This window comes from Rhinolophus hipposideros, assembly GCF_964194185.1.
Source record: "Rhinolophus hipposideros genome assembly, chromosome: 3".
NCBI lineage: Eukaryota > Metazoa > Chordata > Mammalia > Chiroptera > Rhinolophidae > Rhinolophus > Rhinolophus hipposideros.
In genome coordinates, this window is record NC_138049.1 from 40,972,210 (window position 1) to 40,992,468 (window position 20,259).

Consider the following 20,259-nt stretch of genomic DNA (forward strand, 5'->3'; position numbering starts at 1 on the left):
ATAGGAAGTCTTGTTTTACAAATGAGATCAAAACTGATGACATAAATGATTTGCTCATGATTGTGCAACTCTTACGTCACAAATCAGAGGTTTAAACCTTGGAAAGAAGGCAAAGCCCATGTTCTTTCTACAATCACTCCTCTAAATGCACATTTCTTTACAAAGGTATGTTCTCTTCTTTTGCTAAACACCATTACATGAAAGACACTTGGAGTTACAGAGATCTTGCCTTCAAGAGCCTGACAGTCTAGTTACTAAGAAAAAAAAAACTATCGGAGCTCCAACTGAAAGTGTAAGGCAGAGTCTGAGTATGGAAGGAACCTCAGAAACGTGAACAGGAGGAGGGTAAGCTGGGCCTGGTCTGTGACCTCAGAGCACTTTCACCTGACTGGGGTCTGTTGTCCCTGGAATATGAATTAAGGAAAATAAGTAAACTCCTTCAGAGTAGACAACTTTCCTACAAAGAACGCAGACCGTCCTTTCTCTGAGTCCCTGTTCCCATTTAGAATCACAAAATGGTAGATTTCCCCCGCTTTTTGCAGAGGGAAGATGGTGGAAGGTACAAGAAAGGCCCATTTGGAAGGGAGTTTGGAGAATTTGTGGTCTTACTAAGAAATGAAGAGGTAGGGGAAAACAATTTTAACAGCTGAGGTGGTTTTGCCTAGAGAAAGAGAAAAGGTATGGAAGCGGAGGGTGGGGTGAGGAGCAAACTTCAACATGGTAAGTTTGTAGAATGTCCTTACACTTATCTGAATGTCCTTAAACTTTTGAAGTGTCCTGTGCCTGAAAGACTGCTGGGGCTTCCTGGCGGAGAGGGTTTAGATTTATTCTCTTGGGCACCAAACAGTGGAACCAAAGGATAGAAACGCGTTTTAAATCCTTACAAGGAAATGCCTTTAAAACGAGCTGCAGGGAGTTGTCTCAAGCGATGGTGAGTCTCTGCGGCCCAGCGTTTTCACGCAGAGCGGGCCGCTCCCAGGGTCCCGCTTGCAGAAGGTCCGAGGTCGCCAGCCGGGGCGGGGACCAGGAGCCGAGTTTGCGCGCGTCAGACACTCCAGCTGCCGTCTGGGATCCCCTGGGAGGCCAGCGGGGCCTTGCAGGAGTGCCCGGAGCGCGCACGCTGGCTGGACCGGCGCCTGCCAGCGCGGGAACAGAGCGCAGCATGCTCGCCGCCGCCGAGAGCCTCCTGCGTCTCCGCCCCGGGCGCATCCTGAGCTGCGCCCCGAGGGCTTCTAGAGAAGCCGCCCAGCTCCCCATCGCGCTCCTCCGGCCCCGGGGTCTCCCCCACTACTCCAGCGGTGGAGCTCCCGGTCGCTCTGGGCCCCAGGGTCCGGGTGAGTCAGGACTGGGAATAGCGTAGGAGGGAGCGGGCTGCGGTAGGACGGGGGAGGAGCTGGGGCCGGGGGGTCGAGGCACGAGCGCGCGCTGATACTCTGTGCCTCGCTTCTGTCGCTTTCTCCCTCCGTCCCCGTCGTTTTCGCAGCAGGGAAGGTTCACAGGGTCCCCGCCGAGCACAAGCCTTCCCAATTCGACAAGAAAATCCTGCTGTGGACCGGGCGTTTCAAAGCGATGGAGGACATCCCGCCTCGGATCCCGTAAGTGTCTCCTATGCCAAAGCCGGGGTTGCGCTCCCTTGGGAGGGCCCGGCCCGAGATTCGAGGGGTGCGCGGTCTATCCACTCCCCGACCTGGCGCACCCTGGAGCGAAGGCGGCCGCAGTGCCACACGGTGCTTCACAATAACACCCACCACCTTAAGGAAGTTGCCTATGCTCTCCTAGTGCACTTACTGTCAAGTTTCTTCACTGAACGGTGGGCAGCTAAGCTTCCAGGGAGACTGTTGAAGTTGGGCGAAAACCGAGAAGTTCAGTGGGCGCTTCAACCGTCGCTCAGAGACACCCCCCGTGAGCTCCTAGTACCCTGGGTGGCGGCGGGGCCGCCAGGGATCGGGGGCATCTCCCTGCCCCACCCAAGGAAGGCTCATGGCCTGTGGAGTGGCTGGCGAGTCTCTGGGAAGAAGCCGCATCCGCAAGACCTTCTTGTCTGGGGCCAGAGACGCCTGGCGAACGTGCTCTACAGCTTTTGATCATCACTTTAGTCTGGCTCTGGCTCCTGGAGCATCACCGTAACTGCTCTCTTCACCATCCCAAACCCAAGATAGAGGTTTGATAAATGATAAAACAAGCTGACAACTTCACCTCCAGGGTAAATGTAACCTGTTTTTAAAAAAAGGTAAATGTACCCTGTAAAAACCATCTTTCTACAATTTGAGTTTATACAAAGCCCAAAAACTTCCCAGCACTTTTACAAGGTCGTGGGTAAAAAGGGAAGGAAGGAAACTAAGAATAAAATCAATTTAACGTGCTTTAAACTGATTTTTAAAAAATAGACTGGAACTATCCTATTAAATAAGGACTTCACATGTTCTGTGTATTATACTTACACAATTCAATCAATGCCTATCGGAATGGACAATGGAAACTCGGCCTACATCTTGTTCTGTACATATTACCTACACTTTTATTGCTTATTAATTTACTAGTTACCAAAAGCATCTTAAATAAATGGGGAAAAATATGTGGTGAGAAATGTTCACTTGAACATTTTTGTTCCTTTCTTGGATCAAATTATTTAATGAAGAATGGACATGGGATTTGAAATAACATTTGAAGTCTGTTTTCAGCATTTATTCAACTACAGAGATGTTTTTAAGATTATAAAACACATTTTATTTTCTTTGAGATCTATAGACTCCAAATTACAGTCAGCTCAAAGCAGAAATTAGCCTCAGAAAAACTAAAATATCACCCTCAGTCTTTTTGGATTTTAAGTTCTAGTGCTGTAACAGAGTAATTAAGAATGTAAAGAACCCGCATTATTGTAAGTTAATGCTTATCAAGAGACACTGGTCCTGGTATTGCATTAACATAGCTGTATGTGTGAAGAGACACAGTTTATAGAAATAAATTTAATTTCTCTCAGGATCACAATCAAAAGAAGTATTATACGCAGGAGAATTTAACTTTGAACAAGATACCTCTGAAAAGTACTTTAGTTTGGAGTTGAAAACATGAAAATATTTGAATATTTTTCATTTTATTATTTTCTATAATTCTATAATTTTTTAAAGCATTGCTGCTTAGACGGGATATGCCTCCTATGCTTGGTTTTAGACTTCTAGTGTAAATAGATTTCACTTTTTATGCATTTAATGGACATATAATTACCAACTGACCTATAATTTTTGTACCATACACTAATGATATTTAATAATAACTGTACTTGGTTATGTTTTTTTTCCAGTGCTAAACTAATTTGGTATAGTAGATCAAAGCCAGGTGGATGAGTAAAAAAAATCAGATCTTTTAGGTTCCATCTGGAACAAAAGTCAGCAACAAATGTAATCTAATAATATCTTCATATTAACCTGTTTGCAAATAGCATCTTAAAACTTACATTAATCTGACAGAAATCTAAGGAAAGCAGGCTTGATATTGGTTCTCTGTACTCTTTCAACTAGTGGAAAAGCTTTTCATTTTTAAGAGAAATTGCGATTTGCCTTTCTGGAATTTTTTTAATGTAATTGAATTCTATTTAAACTTGACTTTAGATGAGAAAGAATACTGCTGAATACATTCTCAAGAATTATTCTTTAATAATCTGTATTTATAAACTGCCACTTCATATTATTGCAAATTGTTAATTTCAATATAAAAGGCTTACAAATATGATTATTTTTGTAACGCTACTTTGTAAGTGGTATTGTTAAAATTTTGGACAATTTGCTTATAACTTTATTAATAAAGAAGACTACCCAGTGTTCAAGTAAACATAAAACATAACATTTCAGAGTAATAATAACAATATGAAGGTGTTTTTCTTTTATAAATTATTGTGATTTTGATAATTTCTTTGAAAACTTCATGCAAATGCTATGAAGGAAACACCCTATTTTCTATAATCATTCTCACAAAATGTATAATAATTTCTTTAATTGGGATAGGACGGGAGGGGCCAAGAAGAGATTGGAAGGCCAGTGAAAAAAACGAAATGATGAAAATTAGTTTTAAAAAGACAACCTGTTTAAAAACTGAAAACAAAGCCCACTTAATAACACAGGGCCAAATGGGCACAAATCATAGACGTACATAGGCTTTAGTTCTTATCTTTACCCCAATCAGTGAAAAAAAAAATGGTGGGTCAAGCCATTATCTCTAGTAATTATATTTTGAGCGATTAGAAATGAAATAATCTACACTGTGGTTTCATATTGGCTAACATTAAGACCTAGATAAATATCTGTTGATTTGAAATTGATAAGACAATGAATGACCTAGCCTTTGGAAGTCTTTCACATCTGTAATTTGCATTCAGGTATCTTTGGAATATTAACATTGCAAAGCATTGCCTGTTATGCCAGTCAGAAAATCACATTGCTTTAATATAATTAATAAACTATATATCTTGATTTAGGCCAGAAATGATAGATGCTGCAAGAAACAAAGCTCGAGTGAAAGCTTGTTACATAATGATTGGACTCACAATTATTGCCTGCTTTGCAGTGATAGCATCAGCCAAAAGGGTGAGTACCTCTTTAAAAATCAAGATAGAATTTAAAATAATGATAACCAGAAGTACAATATTTTTTCACTTAGGAGTGTGAAAAAAAATAAAGATTTGTGAATTTTATGAAATGTTATGAGCTTTGTTCTCAATTTTGGGATTACTGCTATTCTTTCAGTGTAAGAACAATTTTGTCTCAGACACCTTGAGTCACCCACATATATCTACCATACTGGAAACAAACATGTTCATGGAAATTTGAGTCAACACATTATATGAGTAGGAGGGACAAAAGCTTGTTTCCACTTATAATATAAACAAAAACAAAACAGAACAGTATGTTACCTGGTTAAAATCTGCACAAGAAGAACTTGCTTGTGGGAAAGTTATCCAGACTAGATCATTCCTTAAATCATGAACTCAATTAGCTAGTGCATAGAATCATAAAATAGTTAGAAATTAAAAAGTTGGAAGTGATCACCAAGGCTGACTAGTTTGCCTGCATCCTGTATTTGAGCCCTTTTCTCACTGTTTTCAATATGTGGTTTCTAGAGAGAAATTAAGAGTTAATTACTCTCATTTTGTTTCTTGCTTCCCTAAATCCTTCCATCTGCTGATCACTTTTTACCACATAGAGCAGCCCCACACATATTGGGAGGCATCTAATACATACCTATGAGTCTTCTCTTCTTCAGTCTTAATTACTCTATCCCTAAAAACTTCCCTCTATTTTGAGCTTTCCTCTGGACACACTCCATTTTATCAATGTCTCTTCATTGTGGCACCTGCAACTAAACCCTTTGGAGCATGATTGTAACTTCTTTGTTTATGAACACTGTGCTTTGGTAGTGCAGTCAGAGTTGGAACTAGATTTCGACAGCCACATCATACAGAATAATTTGCTTGGATTCATACATCTTCAGTCTCTGGGCATGTTTAGCCAATGCCCAGAGAATGGTAATTTAGAATGTTAATTCTGCCTAGTCCTATGATTCAGCTCTTCTTTACTTTTCAGGTTTTCAAGAGTATTTGAGCCCAGTAATTCACATATAGAATAGGGCATCTAAGTTTACTGATGTTATGTTATTCATTTCTCTTAGTGTGACAAAGAATTTAATTCCTTAAAATTATTCTCTTCACATGGAAAATGTCATCAATATTTGCTGGACTGAACACATAAACATAGGAATAAAGAAATTTAATCATCTCTTGTTTTTAACCTCCCTAAGTAAAATGATTGCCCACCTAGTTGATGATTCTCTAGCTCTTAAATGATAGATTGGAGCCTGAAACTGTCTGGACCCTCCCCGTTTGATATCATATTCTCTCTGTTCATTATGCTCCATCCGCAATGGTTCTTTTCTATTTTTCAGCATACCAAACTCTCTCTTTTCTAGGCTTTCCTTCCTTTCCCTGTTCTTGTCATAGCTGGCTTATTCTCAATCTCCACAGAGAAAGCTTCTCTGACCACCACATCTAAAATGGCCTCGTCCAGGTACTATTTTATCATCTTTCCAGTAACTCATGAGTAAGTCATTGTATGTCATTGATCCTTTGGCCCTACTTTAAAATATATTCACAACTGGACCGCTCCACACCATCTTTCTTGATATCACCCTGGTGGAAAGACAACCAACATCTGTTGTCTAGTTTATTGCAGTATCTTCTAAATGGTCTCACTGCTGTCCCCCTTGCCTCTCTCCAGTTGACTTTTCATTTTGAATCATTAATGCATGTACCTTAACTAAGATGGGGGCAGATTGGAGGTGGAAAAAAGGTTACCAATTTGAAATATATTTGGGGGGGGTATAAAGAACTTTGTGGTAAATTCACTGTGAGAAGAGGATAGAAAACAGAAGAAAGAAACCCAAAAACCTAGGTTTTTGACTTGAACAAACTAGATGGCTGATGATGCCATTGTTGAGATGTGTAAGGCTGGGGAAAGAACTGGCAGGCATGACAATCCTCTCCTTTGGATACATGGACTGTGACATGCACCTTAGATATCCATCAATATAAAATTTTTGTTTATTCTGCTAAGGACATTGTATGTCCTTCAGTCTGAGGACCTAGAGCTTTCCTTACTTCTGAAAAAGTCTAAGCTGTCATAACTTCAAATATGGCCCCTTCCCTCAGCTTATCTATTCTCTTTCACCTGTTATGAATATACGTTGGAACTTGTAATTCTATTCTCCGTTTCTTAACTTTTCAATTTTTTTTTGTATCTTTATCTCTGTGCTGCATTTAGATTATTTTCTCAGATATATTTTCTAGCTGGAGTTCTTATTTCCTAATTATGATGCTGATTGTCTTTTCTCTTCACAGGTGACTCATTCCCCCGCCCCTCCACCCCCCAGATAAATGCCTAGTTTCTTTGCCAGTTCCTTGGGCTGGTGAGAGAAATTCCATTAATTTCTTAGGGGTACCTTTTCGTGATACCTCCAACTTTTTATTGGTAGCTCAGTTCTATGCCCAAGATCCAAATCCTGGACTTGCCTGTTGGTATAGAGATTAAATTCCCAATTTACAGCTGCAAAAGCCAACATTTCCCCTTAATGAGCTCAGAATAAAACTATTGTCTTCCATCCTGGCTTCAATCCTTTTCAGTTCCCACCAGTTTATGCCTTTTGAGTTTTTTCTTTTTTTTTTTTTGTTTGTTTTTGTTTTTTAGTTTTATTTTATTTTTACATCCCTCACACCGTGAACCCCCCTCCCCCCATCCACCACCACCCCGACCTCACACCGAGCCATCACATTATACACATAAAATTATAGTTGGCATTCATTAATGTCCAGCCTCTGGTGTACAATGCCATGACCAGGCATCCACACCATCCCTGAGGTGGTCTCCCAAACGAGACACATGTCCATCGGACACCCAACAAAATCCCCAAACACTATTGAATAAGTTCCCCAAAGTAATTCTCAAAAAACCCTGAGGCCATCCTGTGGTCACCAGCCGCCCCCCAATCCCTTCACCGTTCCCCCCATCCCCAACCCCCTCCCCCCCACCCATCTAACAACTCTCGGTTTTTTTGTGTCCCCAAAACTGTTTCTGATTAGTTCATTCACTTATTCTTTTCTTTAGATTCTGCATATAAGTGAGATCATATGGTACTTGTCTTTCTCTTTCTGACTTATTTCACTTAACATAATGTTCTCTAGATCCATCCATTTTGTTGCAAATGATAAGATTTCTTTCCTCTTTATGGCTGCGTAATACTCCATTGTATAAATGTACCACAGCTTCTTAATCCAGTCATCTACCGATGGGCATTTCGGTTGTTTCCGTGTCTTAGCTATTGTATATAGTGCTGCAATAAACATAGGAGTGCATACAGATTTTTGAATTGGAGTTTTGGATTTCTCCAGGTGGATGCCTAGGAGTGGAATTACTGGATCAGAGGGTAGTTCCATTTTCAGATTCCTGAGATACCTCCATACTGTTTTCCATAGTGGCTGCACTAATCTGCAATCCCACCAAGAGTGCACTAGCGTTCCCTTTTCTCCACATGCCCGCCAGCATTTGTTGTTTGTTGATTTATTGATGATAGCCATTTTGACTGGAGTGAGGTGGTATCTCATTGTGGTTTTTATTTGCATTTCTCTGATGGTTAGTGAGGTTGAGCATTTCTTCATATGTCTTCTTGCCTTCTGTATGTCCTTTTTAGAAAAATGTCTCCTCAAGTCCTCTGCCCATTTTTTAATTGGGTTGTTTGTTTTTTTGGAGTTGAGTTGAGTAAGTTTTTTATAGATTTGTGATATTAATCCCTTATCAGATATATCATTGGCAAATATCTTTTCCCATTCAGTAGGATCCCTTTTTGTTTTATTGATGGTTTCCTTTGCTGTGAAAAAGCTTTTTAGTTTGATGTAATCCCACATGTTTATTTTTTCTCTTACTTCCGTCGCGCGAGGGGATATATCAGTGAAAATCTTACTCCGGGTAATGTCCATGAAGTTTCTTCCTATATTTTCTTCAAGATATTTTATGGTTTCAGATCTTACATTTAAGTCTTTAAGCCATTTTGAATTTATTTTTGTATATGGTGTGAGGAGGTGGTCCAGCTTCATTTTCTTGCATGTGTCCGTCCAGGTTTCCCAACACCACTTATTGAACAGACTGTCTTTACCCCATCGTACATTCTTGCTTCCATTGTCGTAGATTAGATGGGCATATAGGCATAGATTTACTTCTGGACTCTCTATTCTGTTCCATTGATCTATGTGTCTATTTTTATGCCAGTACCATGCTGTTTTGATTACTGTAGCCTTGTAGTATAGTTTGAAATCAGGTATCGTTATACCTCCCACTTTGTTCTTATTTCTCAAGATTGCTGAGGTCTTTTATGGTCCCATATAAATTTCAGGATTATGTGTTCTATTTCTGTGAAAAACGTCGTTGGTAGTTTGATAGGAATTGTGTTGAATATGTATATTGCCTTAGGCAGTATGGACATTTTAACTATATTAATTCTTCCTATCCATGAACATGGAATGTGTTTCCATCTATTTATGTCTTCTTTCATTTCTTTCTTCAGTGTCGTATAATTTTCTGAGTACAGATCTTTTACATCTTTGGTTAGATTTATTCCCAGATATTTTATAGTCTTTGGAGCAATTGTAAATGGAATTGTTTTTTTAATTTCTCCTTCTGATATTTTATCATTGGTATATACAAATACAACTGATTTCCGAATATTAATTTTATATCCTGCTGCTTTACTAAATTCATCTATCAGTTCTAATAGTTTCTTGGTGGAGTCTTTAGGGTTCTCTATATATAGTATCATATCATCTGCATATAGTGATAATTTTACTTCCTCCTTACCAATTTGGATGCCTTTTATTTCTTTCTCTTGTCTGATTGCTGTGGCTAGAACTTCCAGCACTATATTGAAAGAAGTGGAGAAAGTGGGCAACCTTGTCTTGTTCCTGATCTTAGGGGGAATGGTTTTAGCTTTTCCCCATTGAGTATGATGTTAGATGTGGGTTTGTCATATATGGCCTTTATTATGTTAAGATATGATCCCTCTATTCCCACTTTCTTAAGGGTTTTTATCATAAAACGTTGCTGTATTTTATCAAATGCTTTTTCTGCATCTATTGATATGATCATGTGATTTTTATTTTTCATTTTGTTAATGTGGTGTATCACATTAATTGATTTGCGGATGTTGAACCACCCCTGCATACCAGGGATGAATCCCACTTGATCATGGTGTATGATCTTTTTGATGTATTGCTGAATTCTGTTCGCTAGTATTTTGTTGAGAATTTTTGCATCTATGTTCATTAGAGATATCGGCCTGTAGCTTTCTTTTTTTGTGGTGTCTTTGTCTGCTTTTGGGATCAGGGTGATAGTGGCTTCTTAAAAAGTGTTTGGGAGTCTTCCTTCCTTCTGGATTTTTTGGAAGAGCTTGAGGAGAATAGGTGATAATTCTTTTTTGAATGTTTTGAAAAATTCACCTGTAAAGCCATCTGGTCCAGGGCTTTTGTTTGTTGGGAGATTACTGATTACTGATTCAATTTCCCTGGTGGTAATCAGACTGTTCAGGCTTTCTGTTTCTTCTTGAGTTAGCCTTGGAAGGTTGTGCGCCTCTAGGAAATTGTCCATTTCTTCCAGATTGTCAAATTTGTTGGCATACAGTTGCTCATAGTAATTTCTTAAATTTTTTTGTATTTCTGTGGTGTCTGTTGTCACTTCTCCTCTTTCATTTCTGATTTTATTAATTTGGGTCCTCTCTTTCCTTTTTTTAATGAGTCTGGCTAAAGGTTTGTCAATTTTGTTTATCTTCTCTAAGAACCAGCTCTTGGATTCATTGATCTTTTGTATTGTTTTTCTGGATTCTATTTCATTTATTTCTGCTCTGATCCTTATTATCTCCTTCCTTGTACTCCCTTTGGGCTTATTTTGCTGTTCTTTTTCCAGATCCCTTAAGTGTGAAGATAAACTGTCAATTAGTGATGTTTCTTGTTTCTTTAGGTAGGCCTGCAGTGCTATGAACTTCCCTCTTAGGACTGCTTTTGCAGCATCCCATAGATTTTGGGTCGTTGTTTTCTCATTCTCATTTGTCTCGAGATATCTTTTGATTTCTTCTTTGATCTGCTGCTTGACCCATTCATTATTTAGTAACATGTTATTCAGCTTCCATGAATTGGTGTGTCTTCCTGGTTTTTTTTTCCCTGTAGTTCATTTCTAATTTCATAGCACTGTGGTCAGAGAAGACAATTGGTATGATTTCAATTTTCTTAAATTTATCAAGGCTTGTTTTGTGTCCTAACATATGATCTATCTTAGAAAATGTTCCGTGTGCACTTGAGAAGAACGTGTATTCTGCAGCATTGGGGTGAAATGCTCTGAAAATATCAATTAAATCCAACTGCTCCAAAGTATCATTTAAGGCTGTTGTTTCCATATTGATTTTCTGTCTGGAGGACCTGTCCCTTGTTGTCAGAGGTGTGTTGAAGTCCCCTACTATGATAGTGTTGCTGTTGATCTCTGTCTTTATGTCCATCAGTACCTGTTTTATATATTTAGGTGCGCCTATGTCAGGTGCATAGATGTTTACTAGGGTTATGTCCTCTTGTCGGATTGATCCCTTTATTATTATATAGTGCCCATCTTTGTCTTTTAATACCTTCTTCATTTTAAAGTCTATTTTGTCAGATATAAGTATTGCAACTCCAGCTTTTTTCTCACTTCCATTTGCATGAAATATCTTACTCCAACCTTTCACTTTCAGCCTGTGTGTCTTTTGATCTGAGATGAGTCTCTTGTATACAGCATATACAAGGGTCTTGCTTCCTTATCCACTCAGCCACCCTATGTCTCTTGATTGGAGCATTTAATCCGTTTACATTTAAAGTGATTATTGATAGGTACATAGTTATTGCCGTTTTTAAATTTGTAGTAAATTGTTTTCATCTTTCTTCTATTTACAGAAGTCCTTTTAGTATTTCTTGCAATGCTGGCTTGGTTGTAATAAATTCTTTCAGTTTGTTCTTTTCTGGGAAGCTCTTTATCTCTCCATCAACTTTAAATGATAGCCTTGCTGGATAAAGCAATCTAGGTTGTAGGCCTTTGTGTTCCATCACTTTGAGTATCTCCTGCCACTCCCTCCTGGCCTTCAATGTTTCTGTAGAAAAGTCATTTGATAGCCTTATGGGAGTTCCCTTGTACGTAACCTTCTGCCTTTCTCTTGCTGCTTTTAAGATTCTCTCTTTGTCTTTAAGCTTTGCCATTTTAACTATAATGTGTCTTGGTGTGGGCCTGTTTGGGTTTATCCTGGTTGGAACTCTCTGCACTTCCTGGGCTTGTATGTTGGTTTCCTTCATCAGGTTAGGGAAGTTTTCAGACATTATTACCTCAAATATGTTCTCAATCCCTTGCTTCCTCTCTTCGCCTTCTGGTATTCCTATGATGCTCATGTGTTGCGCTTGATGTTATCCCAGAGGTCTCTTAACCCATCTTCATTGTTTTTATTCTTTTTTCTTTCTGTTGTTCAGTTTGAGTGATCTCTGCTAACTTGTCTTCTAAGTCGCTGATTCGATCCTCTGCTTCATCTAACCTGCTGGTCATTCCTTCAAGTGAGTTCTTAATTTCGGTAATTGTGTTTTTTAGTTCTAGCTGGTTGTTCGTTAAGATTTCCACATCCTTTTTTAGTTCTAACTGGTTGTTCTTTATGATTTCTATATCCTTCTTTATGTCTTCTCTAAGCTCCTTAAACATTCTTATCACCAGTGTTCTGAACTCTGTCTCTGACAGGTTGGTTACTTCTGCTTCATTTGGTTCCAGTTGTGGAGGTTTCTTCTGTTCTTTTATTTGGGACATGTTTCTTTGTCTCCCCATTCTGACTGACTCTCTGTGTTGGCTTTGATGTATTAGGAAGATCCCCTAGAGCTCTTAGTTCTTGCTGGGTTATCTTATGTCGTATGTGTCCTTTATATTTGACTTGGACTACTTCGTTCTTCTCCTCTGCATGTGCTCCACAGGTGGTTCGTGTATTTAGTATATTGTCCTGTTCAAGAAGAACTTTAATTGCTTTTTGCTTGTGAGTAGGTGGGTTTAACTCCTAGGCCGTCTAGTTGTGAAACTTGGCTCTGCCCACCGCAGGGTGTTCTGCTGGGTGAGGGTTGGCCACTTAAATGAGGTTTGGCCTCTATGGGCTCTTGTACCTTCAGAGGATTTCCTCTGGGTGTGTGACTTGTTGGTCAAACCCGGTAGTACTCTGGTTTGGTCCAGAGTTGGCTTCTGAATATGTTGAATCTTGTGCCTCTTAAGCTGGGCCCTGTTAGGGCAGTTTCACTACAAATCAAGTTACCAAGTACAACAACAACAACAACAACAAAGAAAACAAATCAAGTACATTCACATGTAAAATACAACCAACAATCCCCAGTCAACATAGGCAAAGATATCAAAGAAAAAAAGGCAGAACAAAGCAAATCACAACAAGCAGAAAAAAAAAAAAATAAAACACCAAGCAAAGCAAAACAGAAAGCAGCACCAGTCTTGGCTTAAGCCCACCAAGTAATCTCCAGGTTGTCCTCCGCTGTGCCAAAGAGTTCCCTGCCTATTGCGCAGGCAGCGCTGGTCACCTGGTGCCCAGAGTGAATTTGGGAGTGTAGATTTAAATGCGAGGGGCTGAGGGGTCTGGATGACAGTTTTCAGAGACCGTGCAGTTTCTGTCCTTTCCTGCAAAAATGCACGCTGAGAGTAGCTCCACCAGCCCTGTGCCCAGTACTCCTGAATCTTAGGGCCCTCCTTCCGTGGGTGTGTGGGAGGGGGCGGGCGGGAGATCTCTAAGCTGCTGAAAGCTGGGAGCTGCGTCTGCCGCTTACTGCTGAACTCAGGGAGTGCTTCCGCTGTTGCCCTTGCCCCACCCCAGGCCAGCCAGAGAGGGTGGGGGCTGGGGATGGAGAGGTCTTCTCTCTCCCAGGCCAGCCACGTCACACTCCTCCCGCAGGCCCGAAAAGGTGGTGGCTGGGGGTGTGGGAGTCTCCTCTCTCCTCGTCCAGCAAAAATCCCCTCCTCCCAGCCTCTTCCGAAGGTCAGAGTTGGCTGCCAATCTTCCCAGCGCCTGAGCACAGACCGGGTTTGACCCCTCTGTAATCTGACACTACTCCTCAGTTCAGGGGTCAGTTTAAGTCTCTGGAAGGGCGGGGGGAGGATTCGAAAAGCGCAGTGAGAGGCCCAGGTGTGGCGTCTGAGTTCTTTGTCTGCCCTAGGGCCCACGAGCTGCCCGCCCCGGCGGGAGCGATCAGCTGTGGGACGCAGAGAAAGAGCCCACCTCCTGGACCTTGCGCTCTCCGCTGCACCCTGGGCTCCCGTGGGACTCTAGAGCCCTGGGTGCTGCCTGCCGCTGCGGCTGTGGGCACGCTACAGGGCCTTGGCTCTACCGTGGGGGGTGGGGAGAGCACGGCGCGTTTCCTCTTGCCCTCCTCGCTCCTCCCCTGCTTGCCCAACTAGCGCACCCCAAAGCAAACCTTCCACGAGTCTCCGCTCTGTCCTGAGATTCGTGCAGAGGTCGCCATCCGGCCTGGGCTCTTCCACGAGTCTGCGCTCCGTCCTGGGCGCTGCGGAGGCCGTCGCCAGCAGGCAGTGGTGGGGGGAGCATGCTTCCACTTCGCTGTCCTGCCTCCTCCCCTGCTCGCAATCAGCGCTCACCTTCAGGTAATTCCTCCACGAGTCTCCCCGCTGTTCTGCGTGTTCTATATCTTCCTGTGTCTTTAGAGCTGCGGTTTACCGCCGCTGCTGCAGCCGCCGCCGGCCTGATTCCACCACGAGACCGCGCGTTTCCACTCCGCTCCTTTCCTTCTTCCTCTGCTCACCCAATTTGCGCACCTTCAAGTAATCCTTCCACGAGTCTCTTAGGAGTCTCTTAGCTGTTCTGCGTGATGAGCAAAGAGTTGTTTGATGGGTTATATGTCCCGTTTGTAATAAGATCCGGAGGAGAACTCAGAAAATGTGCCCCGCTGCCGCCATTCCTATCCCTTTTGAGTTTTTTCCATTTCTGGAAACTGAGGCTTTCCCTTTCTTGATTTTGAGGTTATTTGAAAATATTTTTTTACCTTTTATCCAACAAATACTATATCTATGTATGCCAAGAGAGGGTGGGGCAGATTTCTGACATCAGCTGTCCTGTTGACTGGAAGTCCAGCAATTTAAGGAATGTCTTTCTATACAAAAGCATCATTTTTCTTGGATACTATTTGTGACAGATGTTTTAAGTTACTTTTCTCCTTTTCACAGAGTCGTTCCTATATGTCGATCTAAAATACAAATTCTTTGCAGGAAGTTAAAAAGCTTTGTTTTGTTTTGTGTTTTGTTTTGTTTTGTGGTTTTTGCAGGCTGTAGAACGACACGAATCCTTAACAAGTTGGAACCTGGCAAAGAAAGCTAAGTGGCGTGAAGAAGCTGCGTTGGCTGCACAGGCTAAGGCTAAATGATACTCTAAGTGACAAAGTGTTAATCAGAAGGTCATCACTATTATCAGCAACAATTAAAGATAGGTAAAATAGAACATTTAACAAAATATTTGCCACGGTTTTTGTTTTGTTTTGTTTGTTTGTTGGTTTTGTGACAAGAAACACAAAGTGTTTTCTATTTTCCCTTTCTAGTAAATTTTTATTGAAGTATCACCCATGCAGACAAGTGCACCAAAGTGTGTACAGCTTGATAGATTTTTGTACATAGTGAACACGCCTGCATCACCACTGCCCAGGTCAAGATATAGAACATCCCCAGCAACTCGAAATCCTCCTTTCTGTCAGTCATTACCCTCCCAAAGGAACCATTCTTATGAGTTTTATCACCATACTCACCATTCATTAGTTTTTGAACTTTATATAAATGGAATTACACAATATGCACTTGTGAACGTGGATTCTTATACTCAACATTATACTCAACATTTGAACTTTATATAAATGGAATTATACAATATGCACTTGTGAACATGGATTCTTACACTCAACTTTATCCACAAACTGTGTACAGTGTGAATTCATTTACTTTTAGTGTTACGATATTCCATTATATGAATGTGCCACAGTTTATCTGGATATTTGATCCAGTTTTTGGCCATTACAGATAATGCTAAAATTAACACTCTGTGCAAGTAATTAAAATGTTATTGAACTAAAATCACTAAGGGCCCCTTAAACTCTAACTAATTTTCAACCAAAGTCTACTGTTATTTGGTAATTGGATAGTCCCTCTGGTTATTCTTTTCGTAGTTTGTAACTATGTGGAACAGGTTTAAAAAGTCTTATAAACCAAGAACTATTAATTTCAAAATCTATTTTTAAATTATAAAAGTACTAAAACAGTACTTGTGAAAACAATTTAAAAAATACAAAATCATTAAAGAAAAATAGTTTATGTAACAGTGGTCTTCAAACTTGTTTGAGCAATCCCAAAAGCAACTTTTAAAATTATATATACGTTCTCCTCTCACATTTTTAATTTGGCATCTATAATTTTTCACTAAATTTATTGGGATAACATTATATAAATTTCAAGTGTACAACTTTATAACGTGACATCTGTATAATTTTTAATCATAAATGTAAGTAGTTGAATGACATAATTTCCAGTTTATTGTATATTAAATGTACCTTAAATATATTTTCCATCGTAACTTTGAAGCTACATAGTTAGTTCATTCAATGGAGGATGTTTGCTTTGTAATGTTAAGGAAAAAGCCAGTACCCACTGTCAAACTAACAAGCTAAATCAAACTTATACTTTCTGTTAGAAAAAATCCTATTTTGATTTGAAAACGGAAATGTTAATACACATTCCTGTATTAACTGAGATGAGAATCTCAGTTAATTCCTGATTCCTGAGATGATAATCTCACTTCTAAATTCAACTCTTAAGATAGACAGAGAAGGCAGGAAATGTTGTTATGCGTTTACCCCCTAGATGAACCAGGGCATTTTGCACCTGGAACTCTTCCTCAGGCGCTATCCGTTCTTGAACTATCCATTTGTCACCCAGAAGGTTTTTTGTACCACAGAGCAAAGCATGAGTAAAATTCAAAATGGATGAGAAGTACTTTTTTGGGGCATAATAGTGTTGATTATGAGGAGAGATGAGAAAGGAAAACCAGCACACCACAGGTCTGTTCTCAGACAAATCAAATTTAGGAAAAGTATATGAGTTTATTTGTATATAGAGTTTAAAGATCTATAAATCAGTTCTCTTAAAAAAATATCTTACTCTGTATACTTCCTTGAAAGTTTTTTTTTTTTTTTTGTATACTCTGCTTGAATCCTGAGACATTCTAAATATTATAGGAAAACCTAAAATGTTTATAAGGATGAGAATGATGATTTCTATTTCTGGTTAGATGGAAGACTAGATGTCCAGGGAAGTCACCTAGTATTGAACTATAAATTATAGTATAAAACATTTTTTAGAGCATCTTTTAAAACACTTGGCTGAACTGTTGCAGAAAGAGCAAGATCCTTGCTACAGATAAGAAGAAAGTAAATATCGAGAGAGTTAAGCCTATCTTGTGCTGCTATTTGCCAAGGGGGCATCTGACTATCCTATTGGGGGTCATGTGCTTGAAAGAACAGACAAAAACATGAAGCCAGAAAAAGCTGAGAATATAGATATCCATATGAAGCCAGAATCCCAGAAAGATTATACAGTCAGAGGATTGAACTAGGGTTTGGTGGTGATGGCAGTATGCCTGTATCAGTCGGGGTTCTACAAGAGAAATAGAACCAGTAGAAGATCACACACACTGCTAGTCAATATATCTTTAATCTCCGGTTGCTGAGAATCCAGGGCTTTAAAAACATTTTTGAGAACAAGATGAAGTTCACCTTGCCATCAAACCAGGAACTATCGTGGGCTAATGGTAAGCGTCTGGTACCATGGGCTAATCAGAGATAGCCTTAGTCTGACAGTGGAATCTGGGTTTGGAAGGCAGAAATTCATGAGAGATAGGATGCCAAAGGTTCACTGGTTGATGGTGGAGTGGGTACTGACACTGTCCATAAATATACAGTCAATGCATTATGAAAAGTGAAGGCATATGTCGTCATGTTAAAAAATGTTTGCTTAGAGGCTGCTTAGAATGGCTATTATCAAAAGTCAACAAATAACAAGTATTGGCAAGGATGTGGCGAAAAGAACACTCGTACATTATTAGTGGGATTGTAAATTGGTGCAGCCACTATGGAAAACAGTATGGAGATTCCTCAAAAAATTAAAAACAGAACTACCATATGACCCAGGAATTTCACTTCTGGGTATTTATTCAAAGAAAACAAAAACACTAATTTGAAAACATACACGCACACCTATGTTCACTGTAGTATTATTTAGCTAAGATATGGACGCAAGGTAGGTGTCCATTGGCAGATGAATAAAGAAGATACACGCACATATACACATACACACAATATTGGCAATAAAAAATGAAATCTTGCCATTTGTGCCAACATAGATGGACTTAAAGGGAATTATGCTAAGTGAAATAAGAAATACAAATACCACATGATTTAATTTATATGTGGAATCTAAAAAACCAAAAATAGACAAACAAAACAGACTCATGGAGACATAGAACAAATTGATGGTTGTCAGACAGGAGGCGGGTTGGGGGATAAGTGAAAAAGATAAAGGGAAAAAAATGTTTCCTCCTTTAAAAGGACCAGTATAATTTCTAATCCCTAACAAAAATCCCAAAGACTAGGCCAGCAAGCCAGGATTGTCAGTTTTATGGTATAACTTAAATATCCTTTTCACATGAGAAAAAAGTGATTCATACAAATGTACAAATCGTCAAGTTTCACATAGAAAAATTGTAATAGGTTCAGAAAAATTTTCCTTACTGTATACTCTCCAATACTGTATACTGTATTGCAACATTATTCTTTGAAAAATTTTAACTCTAGGATGCAAGTAGAAATAGATATCTATTTCAATATAGTAAGCCATGGAAAGGAATGACTAAATAGGTTAGCTAGAAAGACAACAGTATTTTTATCTTACACTGATGTATTTTTTTTTAATTTGGAGTGAACCTAAAAGATGTGAATGAACTTTATGAAAAAAATTGCAAAATTTTGTTGAAATACAGGAAGGAAGATCTAAAAAAGTTCATGGATTGAAAGTATCAAGATGCTGTCCAAACTTGTCCTATAGATTAAATGTAATTTCCTCCAAAATCCCTATGGGGCCTTTCATGGAATTTGACAAGTGGATTCTATATTTATATGGAAATGCAGAGCTAAGACAATCATGGAGAAGGGAGAAGGCTTGCCCTACTAGAGATACAATGCTGTAACCACAAAATGGAATAGTATACAGCAAGAAAATGGACCACAGATATAAGCATCAACATGAATCTCAAAAAATGTTAACACTGAGCTAAAAAAAAAAAATCACAGAATGCATAAAATACTCAATTTTATACATTTCAAAACAGGCAAGTAAATCTATATATCTTAGGAATACACACATGTGAGCTGAACAATGAGGAAAAGCACAAGAATTATTAATAAAATCCAGAGTAAAGATCACAAGGTCTGATAATTTATTAAGCTGAGTAGTGAATAAATAGGTGTTCATTTTATTAGTCTTACACATTATTCTCTGTGTGTATTTTATAATACGACAATTTAAATGATAGAATGTTCAGAAAAGTCATGTTGAAGCCCTAGAGTATATTAAATATTGCCATGATATTTTTGGTAATAAGATTTTAAAAACATGTTAACTACAACTGAAAGCGAACAGGAGGGATCCCTCAAAAGTAAAGTTGTCCACAAGTTGAAAACATTCAATTTTTAAAGAACAGGCACTCTGGGGTATTACACATTGAAATCTCTAAACTGTCTACTGTTTGCAAATTAAAGTCTACTGTTGGTACATTAACTACTGAGTTCTTTACTTGGTGGGGTTGCCCCCATCAACATTTTAGTTCTGGTGTTGTACAGCATTGCTTGCCAGTGCAATTATTTGAAAAAGATTTTTCATAACAGAATGGAAAACTGAAATGTTAGTGATATTAATAATGATACAACGCATATGTCTCCTAAAACTTAAACTACTGAAACAAACATAAAAATCATTAGATGTGCTACAAGGGGGCAGGGGGAATCATGTGCTCATTGAACTAATCGACTGTCCAAATATGAATGGGAAAAAAATTAAAGAGCATAAATAAAATTAAGCAAACATATCATCCAAGGGTGTCCATAGGGATTTCTGGGAAGCTGAACCCCAGTGTATACTGAAGTGTATCGTGTTTGACCTGTACATTGTATTTTCGTATGTTCTAATTCATTTGCCACTAAAATTGCTCACTGCCTTACTGGAAGCAAGGTACCCTAATTCAATTACTTTCGCTACTCTGTGATTAGCATACTTGTAGTTTCACATACTAAAGGAAATGAAGCCAACCAAAAGCAAAAACCATGGTATCGAAAGAAAGAAAAACATTAGGCTAGGGGATCTAGGCTTGGCTACAGTGTGACCTTATATTCCAGAGTATTAGGAAAGTTAAATCAGACATTCCCTCCTATTTTTATTTATTAGGTTTAAACCTCTACTCCTTAAATAGAGGTATTGTATTGCATTAAAGTAACAGAAAAGGAAAAAAATCTCAAATATGTGAATGCCCACTAATTGCCAAGATTTGAGATACAAAGATAAATCAGACACATTTCCT

At 39.2% G+C, this 20,259-nt stretch overlaps 1 protein-coding gene across 1 annotated transcript; it reads left to right on the forward strand.

Moving 5' to 3' along the window:
- Positions 1 to 1,026: 1,026 nt before the first annotated feature.
- On the forward strand, positions 1,027 to 19,461 carry FAM162B (family with sequence similarity 162 member B). Its single transcript, XM_081044315.1, has 4 exons — positions 1,027 to 1,334; positions 1,484 to 1,595; positions 4,472 to 4,580; positions 14,915 to 19,461. Exons 1-4 carry the CDS (start codon positions 1,163 to 1,165, stop codon positions 15,011 to 15,013), a joined length of 492 nt encoding a protein of 163 aa, XP_080900441.1. The 5' UTR covers positions 1,027 to 1,162; the 3' UTR covers positions 15,014 to 19,461.
- The last annotated feature ends 798 nt before the right edge of the window (positions 19,462 to 20,259 follow it).